Source organism: Scyliorhinus canicula, chromosome 3 (assembly GCF_902713615.1).
Source record: "Scyliorhinus canicula chromosome 3, sScyCan1.1, whole genome shotgun sequence".
NCBI lineage: Eukaryota > Metazoa > Chordata > Chondrichthyes > Carcharhiniformes > Scyliorhinidae > Scyliorhinus > Scyliorhinus canicula.
This window is the reverse complement of record NC_052148.1, coordinates 82,703,678-82,718,580: the sequence shown is the minus strand read 5'-3', so window position 1 is coordinate 82,718,580 and position 14,903 is coordinate 82,703,678. Positions and strand designations below refer to the sequence as shown.

General features: G+C 48.3%; 1 protein-coding gene across 4 annotated transcripts in view; it reads right to left on the bottom strand.

Moving 5' to 3' along the window:
* Positions 1-14,903, bottom strand: part of epg5 (ectopic P-granules autophagy protein 5 homolog (C. elegans)) — a 236,083-nt gene that overhangs the window by 171,537 nt on the left and 49,643 nt on the right. For all 4 annotated transcript variants that reach the window (XM_038790783.1, XM_038790784.1, XM_038790785.1 and 1 more), the window contains exons 7-9: positions 14,430-14,544; positions 5,173-5,287; positions 2,943-3,093 (exon numbers count right to left, since the gene is read on the bottom strand). In XM_038790783.1, coding sequence (XP_038646711.1) covers positions 2,943-3,093; positions 5,173-5,287; positions 14,430-14,544 — 381 coding nt within the window. The remainder of the gene's footprint in view (positions 1-2,942; positions 3,094-5,172; positions 5,288-14,429; positions 14,545-14,903) is intronic.

Here is a 14,903-nt window from a genome sequence, read left to right as displayed (position 1 = left end):
GCAATGATCACCCTACTCAAGCCCACGTATCCACCCTATACCAGTAACCCAACAACCCCCATTAACCTTATTTTTTAGGACACTAAGGGCAATTTAGCCTGGTCAATCCACCTAACCCGCACATCTTTGGACTGTGGGAGGAAACCGGAGCACCCGGAGGAAACCCACGCACACACGGGGAGGACGTGCAGACTCCACACAGACAGTGACCCAGCCGGGAATCGAACCTGGGACCATGGAGCTGTGAAGCATTGATGCTAACCACCATGCTACCGTGCTGCCCCCAAATTTTCTCCATAGAAATGTTGTGGGAAAGAAAGAGGCCATTCAGCCCATCCCGTCTGCTCCATGAAATATGTTGCATCTCTCAATTACTTTTTGGGGATCTATAGTAAACTCCCAGTAGGTAGATTGTCCCTTTTGTACTCTGAATTTTAACTCATGTGGCCAGATTTGATGATCTTTCACCATGTCATCTTTCCTCACGACTATAATCAATAATGTGAATCTTCCCCAGTCATTAATTTTTTATCGCCCTCTATCTTGCCTGAAAGCCATGAGCTACCATTCCTGAGCTTCTTCCAACCATGCCTAAGTAATAGTGATATCATATTCCCATGTGCCATGCTGCGCTCTCAGCCCATCTGCCTACTTCCTTAGACTCTTACATTGAAGTATCTACCATTTAGTATGGTCGAACTCCTTTGCTGTCTATTTTCTAGTCTTTTTTTTCTTCTGTTTTCCAAGTATGCTTGTTAGTTTTGTCTTCCATTACCAACTTTTCTTCTCTCCCTTCTGAATCTACTTTGCGGTTTCCACCCCATTGCCAGGCTAATTTGAATGCTCCACAACAGAATTAGCAAAACATCAATGAGGATATTGATCGAAGATATCGATAGTGGATCTGTCGAGGTGCAACCTGTCCAGCTTGCATCGGTCTCATCACTGGCAAATAGGGTTAAGGAAAATCCCACGGCTTTATACACGTACATAAAAAGCAAGAGGGTAGCCAGGGAAAGGGTTGGCCCACTGAAGGACAGGGGAGGGAATCTATGCGTGGAGCCAAGGGAAATGGGCGAGGTACTAAATGAATACTTTGCATCAGTATTCACCAAAGAGAAGGAATTGGTGGATGTTGAGTCAAGAGAAGGGTGTGTAGATAACCTGGGTCACATTGAGATCCAAAAGGACAAGATGTTGGGCATCTTGAAAAATATTACGGTGGATAAGTCCCCAAGGCCTGATGGGATCTACCCCAGAATACTGAAGGAGGCAAGAGAGGAAATTGCTGAGGCCTTGACAGAAATCTTTGGCTCCTCATGGTCTTCAGGTAATGTCCCGGAGGACTGGAGAATAGCCAATGTTGTTCCTTTGTTTAAGAAGGGATAGTCCAGGGAACTACAGGCTGGTAAGCCTTACATCAGTAGTAGAGAAATTACTGGAGAGAATTCTTTGAAACAAGATCTACTCACATTTGGAAGCAAGTGGTCGTATTAGCGAGAGGCAGCACGGTTTTGTGAAGGGGAGGCAGTGTCTCACTAACTTGATAGTTTTTCGAGGAAGTCACAAAGATGATTGATTCAGGTAGGGCAGTGGATGTTGTCTATATGAACATCAGTAAGGCCTTTGACAAGGTCCCTCATGGAAGACTGGTACAAATGGTGAAGTCACATGGGATCAGAGGTGAGCTGGCAAGATGGATACAGAACTGGCTAGGTCAAAGAAGGCAGAGAGTAGCAATGGAAGGGTGCTTTTCTGATTGGAGGGCTGTGACTAGTGGTGTTCCGCAGGGATCAGTGCTGGGACCTTTGCTGGTCGTAATATATATATATATATATATATAAATGATTTGGAGGAAAATGTAACTGGTCTGATTAGTAAGTTTGTGGACGACACAAAGGTTGGTGGAATTGCGGATAGCGATGAGGACTGTCAGGGAATACAGCAGGATTTAGATCGTTTGGGGACTTGGGCGGTGAGATGGCAGATCGAGTTTAATCCAGACAAATGTGAGGTAAAGCATTTTGGAAGGTCTAATACAGGTAGGGAATATACAGTGAATGGTAGAACCCTCAAGAGTCAGAGAGATCTTGGTGTACAGATCCACAGGTCACTGAAAGGGACAACACAGGTGGAGAAGGTAGTCAAGAAGGCATACGGCATGCTGCCTGCATTGGCCAGGGCATGGAGTATAAAAATTGGCAAGTCATGTTGCAGCTGTATAGAACCTTAGTTAGGCCACACTTGGAGTATTGTGTTCAATTCTGGTCGCCACACTACCAGAAGGATCTGGAGGCTTTTGAGAGGGTGCAGAAGAGATTTACCAGGATGCTGCCTGGTATGGCATTAGCTAGGAGGAGAGGTTGACTAAACTTGGTTTGTTCTCACTGGAACGAAGGAAGTTGAGGGGCGACCTGATAAGACGTCTACAAATTTATGATGGGCATAGACAGAGTGGATAGTCAGAGACTTTTTCCCAGGGTAGAGGGGTCAATTACTAGACACCATTCATAGATTGCTACCTTTGAAGTCCTTTTTTCAAAGTTTCACCTGGCTCCATAAAATATTTATTCAGGACCTCAATCTTTTTTGTACCTATGTAATTGGTGCTGACATTTCAAATCTACTGCATTGGCTATAAAGCACTTTGGGAAGTTCTGCGGTCATGAAAGGTGTCATGTAAGTGCAAACCATTCCTTTTTGACAAGAGCATTGATTTTAAACATCAACTCTGTTGGCCTCTCCGCAGATACTGCCTGACGTGCTATTTTCAGCATGTTCTGCTTTTACTTTTTAATATTTCCTCTGGTTTCACAATATTGTTCTTTACAGAGGATATTTTGGTAAGTTAAAGGCATGAACAATATATACTGCATATTGCAAATACAATTGAAAAAAATGATATTTTGTCAAGTATAACAGGTATATCACCTTTATCTCACCTGATCATCTGACCAATCCTTTTCACAAACTGCCTGTATCGTACCCTGTTAAAAGTTTCCAATCCCACAGCCAGAAGGTCTACCAACGAGGATGCAAATCCAATTATCTTCATCATCTGATCACAAGTGGTATTTTCAGGCTTGTATTCACCTGGTCAACATGAAAGCAGGTGAAAACCTTTTTTGTCAAATATCATAAATCAACATTGCCTTTATTAAACATTCACATTATATTGATGCAATAACTAGTATGCTACAGTGGCACAGCGATTAGCATTACTGCCTCACAGCATCAGGGACCCAGATTTAATTCCAGCCTTGTATGGAGTTTTCACATTCTCTGTGTCTATGTGGGTTTCCATCGGATGCTCTGGTTTCCTCCCACAGTCCAAAGATGTGCAAGTTAAGTGGATTTTCCAAGCTACATTGTCCTTTGTCCAAAGGTTCGGTGGGGTTTATAGGGTTACAGAGAAAGTGTGGGGACTGGGTCTAGGTAGGGTGCTCTTTCTGAGGGTCGGTGTGGAACTCAATGGCCCAACTGGCCTCCTTCTGCTCTGAAGGGATTCTATTTTTTTAATTCTCCCAAGCTCATTGTACAGTCACTGCACAGCATGTGATTAAATCATTTCAATTATATAATGTCAAAAAGGAGTTGTTGCTTTCTTTTATCTGAATCAATGCATTGAAGTTGAAATATCATGACATTTGGTGTAAGTTTACATTTCCAATTACATTGTCCCCTAGCGATATTCATGATAACTAATTTTCTCTTTGTAGATTACTCCACAATAGGTATAACTATTGGCACCCACCTGACAATGTGAAAATTGCCCAGGTACGTCTAGTTTACAAAAGGCAGGACAAATCCAATCTGGCCAATTACTTTCCCAATCAGTCCATTCTTGATCACCAGCAAATTGATGCAAGTCGTCGGCATCAGTGCTATCAAGCAGCACTTACAAAGCAATAACCTAATCACTGATGTTAAGTTTGGGTTCTGCAAGTGACACTCAGCAGTTGACCATATTACAGTCATGGTCCAAAGATGGAGAAAAGAATTGAACTCCAGAGGTCAGATGAGAGTGACTGCCCCTTGACATCTAGGGGGCTTTTGACGAATGGAGCCCCAGGAATCAGGACGCAAACAGGAATCAGAGGAAAAGCTCTCCACTGGTTGGAGTCATACCTAGTGCAAACGAAGATGGTTGTGGTTGTTGAGAGGCAAAACATCCCAGTCCCAAGACAACACTGCAACATGCTCAGGGCAAGTTCCCTCCAAGCCACATAACATCCTGACTTGGAACTGTCTCTGGTCTTATATTGTCAAGATCCTGGAATTCCCTCCCCAACAGCACTATCGGTGTTCCTGGATTGCAGTGGTTCAAGGTGGCGGCTCACCATTACCTTCTCAAGGGCAATTAGGGTTGGGCAATAAATTCTGATCTAGCCAGCGATGTCCACATCCCGTGAAAGAATACATAAATAAACAACTTCTACATAGGAAATGCTAAATTCCTTAAGAATGCGTGAATAAAAATGTTTGTAAAGGGAGCAGAAATAACTGTGAAAGGGACATAGCAGCAGATGCAAAATACTGCCAAGATATTTTTTCAAAAGAATCACAGAAGGATAACCTTTAGCCCACTATGTCAACTCTGGCTTTTTGCAAGAGTAATCCAAAACTAATCTCACCAACCTCTACCCCAACTGCCCTGTACCGTCCTTGATTTCAAACACTGATCCAACATTCTCAAAAAGAGAAAATGTCTGCCTCAACTAACTACACTCTTTGTCATACCATGCTCCAGCTAGCTGTGAGGAAATTTCTTACCTTTGTATTACTCTTAGTGATGATTTTAAATTTATGATCACCTCATCACGGATTCCCCATCTAGATCAGTAATCACCTCTTCAGACTTTTATAAAGCCCTGAAATAGCCACCTCTGCTTTTGAAAAAAAAATCCTACAAGTCGCAAGTTGCTCCTTATGACTTTAGTTCCTGCTTCCTGGATTAATATTGGTGAACTGATGCTGTATGTGTTATAAGGTTTTAATGTTCTACCTCTAAGGGAACTTCCAGAATCTCTCCCCACCCCCCCCCCCCCCCCCCCCGCCCCCCGCCAAAGTAACGGAATTATATATTGTGCTTTGCCTGGCATAATGCTCATGATTGTAAGACCTTACAACTTAGCTCTACAAAACCTGCAAGTCTAGAAGAGAAAGTGTTACCTTTTACAGTTATCCCAAGTAATTGCTTAAACAGTTCATCGAAAGGAAACTGCGACAAAAGGGTAACCAAGTCATCCTCGGAGAGTAGTAGCCAGCTGGTGTCAGGATCTTCATCCTAGATCAAGAATCAATATAAACTGATAATTACATACAAATTTAATAAACTATTCCAAATACTTCACTGTCAAATGTGTTTGAATTCCTTTCACTCTTGTAGTACACATCACCCAGTCTTTGCAATGTCTCAGTATATCATTCCTATTACCCTCTTATACTCAGAACTGTACATAAACAGTTATAAATGAATAAAATTTAGGACATTTTTAGAACATTTTATAATCAGATTTTAAGCATAGGAATAAGCTAACGGATAACAAAACGTGCCAAAAAGTTGTATTTATCACTCCCTCGGATGTTGAACATGGTTCACAGCCAATCAATTATTTTTAAAGTTGGCATTTCATAGACGAAGGTCCCACAAACAGCAAAGGAATGGCCAGTTAACCTAGTTTTAATGATGTTGGATGAGGGAAACCTTGGCCTGACTGTATGAAGTACTTCCTTTTCTTCTTAAGCAACCATTTTGGCTCAATGATAGCACTCACATATTACTCAGAAAGACATTGGTTTAAACCTCACTCCAGAGACTTGAGAACATAGTCTCGGTTTACACTGCAGTTTAGTACTGAGGAAATGATGCACTCTCATCATTTACGGCATAAAATTCCCTGGCCATTTCCCAACCAAAATATCCTCCCTTCTTTTCTCATTTAACTCTGCCATGTGTGATTTCCCATTCTTGGGTGATTCCAAATCTCACTTAAATTTCTACTGATCCATATCAATTCCCAACATCTCTTATTTCTCTGCACCCATTTTCGCTTAAACTACCCCTCCATTGTTGTGAAAACATGCTTTATATGAAAAATATATTATTGAATGTATTGGCTGGATACCCTGGACTGATTTCTTCTTAAAAGACTAAAACCACATTCCAGAGATTTGGGACCATAGTCAATAATGGCTACACATTTTCATCACTGTACTTTCTACATTCCAAAACCCATTGAAATGAAGACAACCTATCTGAACAGCTGACCCAAGAAAAATAGGGATTATCTATTCTAATAGCAAAGGGTTCAATCACCTGGTTAGTCAACTGGATGGTGACAAATCATTCGACATAAACTTGGACAATGGGACTAGGTTGATCAAGGAATTCCCATACAAAGTCTAAAAAAAGTTACTTTTGGAATACACTAGCCATGACCTTATTTAGATCATTGGACAGTTGGAGATAAATCATGTGACAAGCTGACTTGTGTCTTTTAATCACATGCTTACCCTGCAGAAACTAGACAAGTAACTGATTCACTGAAGGAACAAGATTCTGAATGAGTTCCTTTTTTCTCTCTCCCTCTCTCCATCTAACTTGTAAATTTTGAACTGTCTGCTGATTTTGACTATCCAGGTGGCATAGAGAGATTTTAAAAATAACTCAACCCAGTACTGTTGTTTCTAGAACGGATAAATCGTCCATCTCCAACTTTAAACCACCTTTATGCCAAACGCAGCAGGCCTGCAGAATTCAGCCTGAAGTGAGTTAAATTACCAACCTTCAAGAGTCATATTCCCCATTAATTTTACTGGACTCTAAATTATTCAATCGATCCTTCCCACTCTGTTAATCTATCTGCATGTATGAACTTCAAGTGTGAATGTCGGAGTTTTTTTTTTGAAATTAAAACAACCTATCTGAACAGCTGCCCCAATAAAAATGGGGATCATCTATTCCATTAGCAAAGGGTCCAATCACCTGGGTACTTAACTGAATGGTGACACATCATTAAACATAAACTTGGAAAACAGGACCAGATCACTTTGACTGGGTTAAGTGCAATAAAAACTATCCCCTTTCTTTTTAAAAACTCAAGAAAATTTGTCTGATCATGTCCTTTATGGTTGCAGCATGTGAACACTCAATAATTTGGGAAATATGGCCATTTTAGGCAAAACCTGTTACAATCAATCCACGAGAGGGAAAAGAGGGGAGCCATTCGACACCACCTCGGCTGATCGTAACACCATGAAATCCCGTCTTCTCTAATGCCAACCTTCTAAGTTCTAAACACCAACCCATTACCCATGCATTCATTCAGGATTAGTAGGTTTTATGAATGTGAAAGAATAAGACATAAGAATAAGACCATCTGAAGTCAAAAATAATTTGACTGATCACATACAGGTCTAACAGATCCAACAGCACAACTTGAAGAGGAGCGTTCTTTCACCATTCCTTTTTAATCACCCAACATAAATAATTAACTGGTCATTTACCTCATATGCAGTTTGAGAGATCCTGCTAGCGACCACATGTGTTTACACAACAATGGCACCCTTAAAAAATAATCAACCGTAAAAGGCTGATAATAAAGCACTGGTGACTTTTATTTAGATGGATCTAAAATAGCATTTTGAGACTAACGCTGTTACAGACAAATATTAGAAATAGGAACAGGAATAGACCATATTAACCCTCAGACCTGCTCTGCCATTCAATACAATCAGGGCTGACCTTCTGCCTAGATTTTACGGCCCACTCCACATATTCCTTGATTCACTGATCACCAAAACCTTGAATACGTGCAACAATAGAGCATCCACAACCCTCTGGGCTAGAGAATTACACAAACGTTTGAGTGAAGAGATTTCTCAATTGAGTTCTAAATGACTGACCACTTATCCTGGGACTCTGCTCCCATTGTACACTGCTGCCTAATTTTAGGTAATTTACCTAAAATTCAAGGATTAATGCAATGTTAAAAAGAAATCCTCCAGCATCTATCACAACAAACATTTCTGATGCCCACCCTTTGCCACCCCCTAAATCCCCCATCATTGTTCCCCGGGATGAACTGATGATTTCCACCCAATGGAGCCTCCATCGAGCCCCCTGTTTCCCCCCCTATGCCGTCTCCACTGTCCCCAGATTCTTAGGGTCGCTGCCACCACCGGGCTCGTGGTATACCTCTTAGGAGAGAGCGGCAACAGCACTGTTGCCAAGGCACCCAGGCTCGTACCTCTAGATGACGCCATCTCCATTCTTTTCCACGGGTCCCCCCCCCCCCCCCCCCCCAATCACCTATTTACGCACCACTGACACATTGGCCGCCCAATAGTACCCCAAAAGGTTGGGCAGCGCCAGCCCGCCTCTAACCCTCCCTCGCTCCAGGTAAACCCTCTTCACTCTCGGAGTCTCATGTGCCCACACAAAGCTCAAAATACTGCTAGTCACTCTCCTAAAGAAGGCCCTGGGGATGAAGATGGGCAGGCACTGAAAGAGGAACAAGAACCTCGGAAGCATCGTCATTTTGACGGACTGCACCCTCCCCGCCAACAATGGCAGCATGTCCCACCTCTTGAACTCCTCCTCCATCTGATCCACAAGCCTGGTGAAATTATGCCCCAGGTACCTAAAACTCTCCACTGCCCTCCTAAGCGGGAGCCTACCAATTCCTTCCTCCTGGTCTCCAGGGTGCACCACAAACACCTCACTCTTGCCTAAATTTAGTTTATAGCCTGAAAAGGTCCCAAACTCAGCTAGCAGCTCCATCACCCCCGGCATCCCTCCCACCGGGTTCGCCACATACAGTAACAGGTCATCGGCATACAACAACACCCTATGTTCCTCCCCACCTCCCCGAATCCCTCAACGCCATCGCCAACGGCTCGATTGCCAATGCAAACAACAAGGGGGACAGGGGGCAACCCTGCCTGGTCCCTCGGTAAAGCCGGAAGTACTCCGACCTCCTCCCATTCATGGCCACACACGCCATCGGGGCCTCATATAGCAGCCTCACCCATCTAATAAACCCTTCACCAAATCCAAACCTCCCCAACACCTCCCATAAGTACCCCCACTCCACTCTATCGAAGGCCTTCTCTGCATCCAGCGCCACCACTATCTCAGCCTCCCCCTCAATCGCCGGCATCATGATGACGTTCAACAATCTCCGCACATTCGTGTTCAGCTGCCTACCCTTCACAAACCCTGGGCGAAATTCTCCGCAGACCGACGTGACGCCCATTTCCGGCGGGTAAAAGCGGTGCGGATGACTCCGGCGTCCGGGCCTTCTTTTAAGCCGGTAATCTCCGTTCCCGAAAGGGCCAGCAGCGGACTGACGCGATACGCGTCAGTTTCACCCGCTGCGGAAGTGGCGAGTCCCGGCGTTTGTGTGGTGGGGAGAGAGAGACCCGGCGTTGGGGTTGGGGGGGGGGGGGGGGGGGAAGGAGAAAGAAGAGACCCGGCGTTTGGGGGGGGGGGGAGGGAGGAGAAGGGAGAGACCCGGCGTTGGGGGGGGGGGGGGGGAGAGAAGGGAGAGACCCGGCGTTTTGGGGGGGGGGGGGGGGGAGAGGAGAAGAGAGAGACCCGGCGTTTGTGGGGGGAGGGGGGGGGGGTGGGGAGTTGAGAGGGGGAGAGGGAGGGAGGGAGGGGGGCGGTTGCGGCGTCGGGTTGAGAGGAGAGGGGAGAGGGGGGTTACCTGCGTTGAGAGGAGGGGGGGAAGGGGGTTACCTGCGTTGAGAGGAGGGGGGGAGAAGGGGTTTGCGGCGTTGAGAGGAGGGGGTGAAGGGGGTTACCTGCGTTGAGAGGAGGGGGGGGGGAGAGGGGGTTGCGGCGTTGAGTGGAGAGGGGGGGAGGGGGTTGGGGCGTTGAGAGGAGAGGGGGGGAGGGGGTTGCGGCGTTGAGAGGAGGGGGGGAGGAGGGGGTTACGGTGTTGAGTTGAGAGGAGAGGGGGGGCGGTTGCGGCGTTGATTTGAGAGGAGAGGAGAGGAGGGGGGGTTACCTGCGTTGAGAGGAGGGTTGGGGTACCGGCGTTGAGAGATGCGGGGGGCGGCGTTGGAGGGGGTAGGGGTGGTGAGGGGGGGTTGGGGTAGGGGGCAGCGGCGTGCAGAGGGGGGGGCGACGGATGGCTGGGGCCAACGCACCGTCGCCCCCTCTGCACGCCGCTGCCCCCTACCCCAACCCCCCCCCCCCCCCCCTCCAACGCCGCCCCCCTCACTCAACGCCGGTACCCCCCCTAACGTCGCCCCCCCTAACGCCGCACCACCCCCCCTAACGCCGCACCCCCCCTCTAACGCCGCACCCCCCCAACGCCACACCCCCCCCTAACGCCGCACCCCCCCCAAACGCCGCACCCCCCCCTAACGCCGCACCCCCCCCTAACGCCGCACCCCCCCCTAACGCCGCACCCCCCCCTAACGCCGCACCCCCCCCCTAACGCTGCACCCCCCCCCAATTGCCCTCGGACACTGAACGGCGTCAACCATGTTTTAAAGCTACTCTGTTTTTCGCCGACGTGACCCGTGGCCACGTCGGCGGGACTTCGGCCCATCCGGGCCGGAGATTTGTTCAAAGTAAAAAATCAATGACATCCCGCCGGCGCCAGCTGTTTTCAGAGGCTGCCGGCGGGATTTGCACAACGTCGGTTTTTGGCCGCTGGGAGAATAAAAAACCCGGCGGGAGCGGGATTAACGCCGCAGCCGGCCGATTCTCCGACCCTGCGTGGGGTCGGAGAATTTCGCCCCCTGTCTGGTCCTCGTGTACAACCCATGGCACACAGTCCTCTATCCTGGTGGCCAGGATTTTTGCCAGCACCTTGGCATCCACATTAAGGAGAGATATGGGCCTGTATGAACCACACTGCTGGGGGTCCTTGTCCCTCTTTAAGATTAATGAAATCAGTGCCCGCGACATCATCGGGGGCAAAGTTCCCCCTTCCCACGCTTCTTTAAGTGTCCGCACCAGCAAGGGGCCCACTAGGTCCACAAACTTTTTATAAAATTCCACCGGGAACCCATCCGGCCCTGGCGCCTTCCCTGACTGCATCTGCCCGATCCGCTTAACTAGCTCCTCCAGCTCAATCGGCACCCCCAACCCCTCCACCTGCTCCTCCTGCACCTTCGGGAAAGAAAGCCCGTCGAGGAACCTCTCCATTCCCCTCCTCTCCACCGTTGGCTCCGACCGGTACAGTTCCCCGTAAAAGTCCTTGAAGACCTCATTCACCTCTACCCCCTTCCGCACCACATTCCCACTCGTCTCTCATCCCGCTTGCGGAGCTGATAAGTCAGCATCCCACTCGCCTTTTCACCATGTTCGTACACTGCCCCTTGTGCCTTCCTCCACTGTGCCTCCGCATTTCTCGTGGTCAGCAATCAAATTTAGCCTGTAGGCTGCGCCTCTCCCCCAACAGTCCCTCCTCTGGTGCCTCTGCGTACCTCCTGTCTACCTCCAGCATCTTTCCCACCAGTCTATCCCTCTCACTCCTCTCCCTGTGTGCCCGGATGGAAATCAGCTCCCCACAAATCACTGCCTTCAGGGCTTCCCAGACCATCCCCACCTGGACCTCCCCCGTATCATTCACCTCGAGGTACCCCTCAATACTTGCCCGGACCCTCCTACACACCTCCTCCTCCGCCAACAACCCCACATCCAACCGCCACAACGGGCGCTGGTCCCGCACCTCCCCCATCTCCAACTCTATCCAATGCGGAGCGTGTTCGGAGATTGCAATGGCCGAATATTTGGCCTCCTCCACTCTCGGAATCAGTCCCCTACTCACCATGAAGAAGTCTATCCGAGAATAGACCCTATGTACGTGGGAGAAGAAAGAGTACTCCCGTGCCCTCGGCCTCACAAACCTCCATGGATTCACCCCTCCCATCTGGTCCATAAACCCTCTCAGTACCTTGGCCACCGCCGGCCTCCTACCCGTCCTAGAGCTGGACCGATCCAGTGAAGGATCCAACACCGTATTGAAGTCCCCCCCCCCCATAATCAGACCTCCCGCCTCTAGATCTGGCACCCGTCCCAGCATACGCCTCATAAAGCCCGCATCGTCCCAATTTGGGGCATACACACTAGCAAGTACCACCTTCTCTCCTTGTAGCCTGCCCCTAACCATAACATACATACCCCCCTTATCCGCCACCAATTCAGATGCCTCAAACGACACATTTTCCCCCACCAGAATCGCCACTCCCCGGTTCTTCACATCCAACCCAGAGTGGAAAACCTGCCCCACCCACCCCTTCCTCAGACGGACCTGGTCCGCCACCTTCAGGTGGGTCTCCTGAAGCATTCCCACATCTGCCTTTAGCCCCCTCAGATGAGAAAGTACCCTCGACCGCTTCACCGGCCCATTCAATCCTCTCGCATTCCAGGTGACCAACCGGATCAGAGGGCGTCCTGACCCCCTCCCCCGTCGACTAGCCATAGCCCGTCGACTGCCCGCCCCAGGCCAGCACCCCCCGCCCGACCCAGTCCCACAGCGACAACACCTCACCTCTGTCCCCCCGGCCCCCACCAGCTCCTTCCTGACCCTGCCAACAGCAACCCGGTATTCCCCCCCCCCCAGGCTAGGAACCCTCTTAGCCGCGAACCGTCCTCCATTGTACTTCCGTGGGTCAGCTAACTTCTGCTGACCCCAGAAACTCCCGCCAAAAACCCGACCCCTCCCAAAGTGGGATCATCCCCCATCCTATCCCTCCTCCAGGCACCACTCCAGCGCGGGGAAGAACCAGTTAAGGCCCCCCCGTCTCCACCCCCCCAACCCCGCAACGCGGGAAACCAGAGGAAAGCCCGCGCTTTCGCACTGCCCCACCACACCCTTCTGACGCAGCGCCCAAATACCAGCCCCACTCCATACCCCCAACCTGACATAGAATACAACAAACCCCCCCAACCCTCCCCGCAAGATACAAAACTCAAACAATGCCCCACAACAAAAAACAGAACACCCCAATTAATAACCATATCAAAATTACAAAAGTACAGAAAAAGAGAACACAGCAACAGCAGAATCCAGCAATAAAGTATTACAACCGACCCGCAACCCCCAATCCCTAGTTCGAGTCCAGTTTCTCCGTCCGCACGAAGGCCCACGCCTCCTCCGGGGAATCAAAATAATAATGCAGGCTGCAACATTCCGAACTTTATCTTCTTCTTGTAGAGCACCTCTTTCGTCCGATTAAACCCGGACCGCCGCTTAGCCACCTCCGCACTCCAATCCTGGTAGATCCATACTACCCCATTCTCCCAGTTGCTGCTCTTCACCTTCTTGGCCCAGCGCAGCACACGCTCCCGATCACTGAACCGGTGGAACCTCACCAGCACCGCACGCGGGGGTTCATTCTCCTTCGGCCTCCTGGCCAGTACCCTGTGGGCTCCCTCCAGCTCCAGGGACAGATGGAAAGATCCGGCCCCCACTAGCGAGTTCAGCATCGTAGCCACGTAGGTTGTCAGATCCAACCCCTTCAGCCCCTCCGCAAGGCCCAAGATCCGCAGATTTTTCCACCTCATGCAGTGATCAAGCTCCTCAAAGCGGTCCTGCCACTTCTTCTGGAGTGCCTCGTGCCCCTCCACCTTACTCACGAGGACCACGGCATCCTCCTCTCGTTCAGTGGCCTGCGTCTGCAACACCTTGATGGCAGCACCCTGGGTCGTCTGAATCTCTGAGAGCTTTTTATTCGTTTCCTGCAGAGAGCTCAGCACCTCAGCCTTGAAATCTGCAAAACAGCGCAGGAGAGCTGCTTGCTGCTCCTGGGGCCACTGCTTCCACTCCTCTGGTGTTCTGCCTACCGCCATCTTGGATTCCTTCCCCCGTTTTTTCTGGGGAGCTGCCGCCGTTTTTTCCCCCTTTCCACTCCGAGTTCGAGTCATGAAATGCGGAGAAAGTCGATCAGCACACCTTCTCCCACCGGGAGACGTCGAAAAAATTCCGTTTTGGGCTCTAAAAAGAGCCGAAAAGTCCGTTTGAAACGGGAGCTCCCAAACGTGCGGCTTCCTACGTCATCGCCGCCACCGGAAGTCACAACAAACATTTCAAGCCACTAGTTTCAGTTCAAATATATTATTTAGTTTCTATTAGACTTCTCTCCTGATTTTATAGTTAGGACCCATAAAATTAAAATGCATTTATAATCCTCATCCGGATGAACAATCTCCCAACTCAGTTCCACCATTGTGACTCAAATAAAATAAATCAAATCAGCGACTTTGATTAAAACAGCAAAGTTATTTTATTATCTTAATAATGGCAGAGGGAGATCACGGACTTCACAATTTACTCAGTAATTTTTTAGCCAAATGAATTCACAATGTACAGGTTTTCTATTTTTCAATATTGAGTTTAATAGAAAAGTTTGTGGTTGTGTAACAATCTACAGTCATGGCTTCTAGGATTTAAAAAAGTAAATACCTCTTCACCAGCTTCATCCACCAAGGTCCAGTTCTGTATGTCTTTGCCTTCTGGCATAGCTGGAGGTGACTTTTTGTCACTGGGTTTCATATTGATCAGAAACTCAGGCCGATGCCTAAGATGATTTGAAAACAATGACTGTAAAATTACATCCTTATTCCCAGCCTGCATCTTAAATAGAATTGCAGATAATAATAATCTCTATTATTGTCACAAGTAGGCTTACATTAACACTGCAATGAAGTTACTGTGAAAAGCCCCTAGTCGCCACTCTCCTGTTTGGGTACACAGAGGGAGAATTCAGAATGTCCAATTCACCTAATTAGCACGTCTTTTCAGGACTTGTGGGAGGAAACTGGAGCACCCGGAAGAAATCCATGCAGAACGGGGAGAACGTGCTAACTCTGCACAGACAATGACCAAACAGAAACTCTTAAATTAATTAAGACTAATATGTCCTCCTTTTATTTTTGT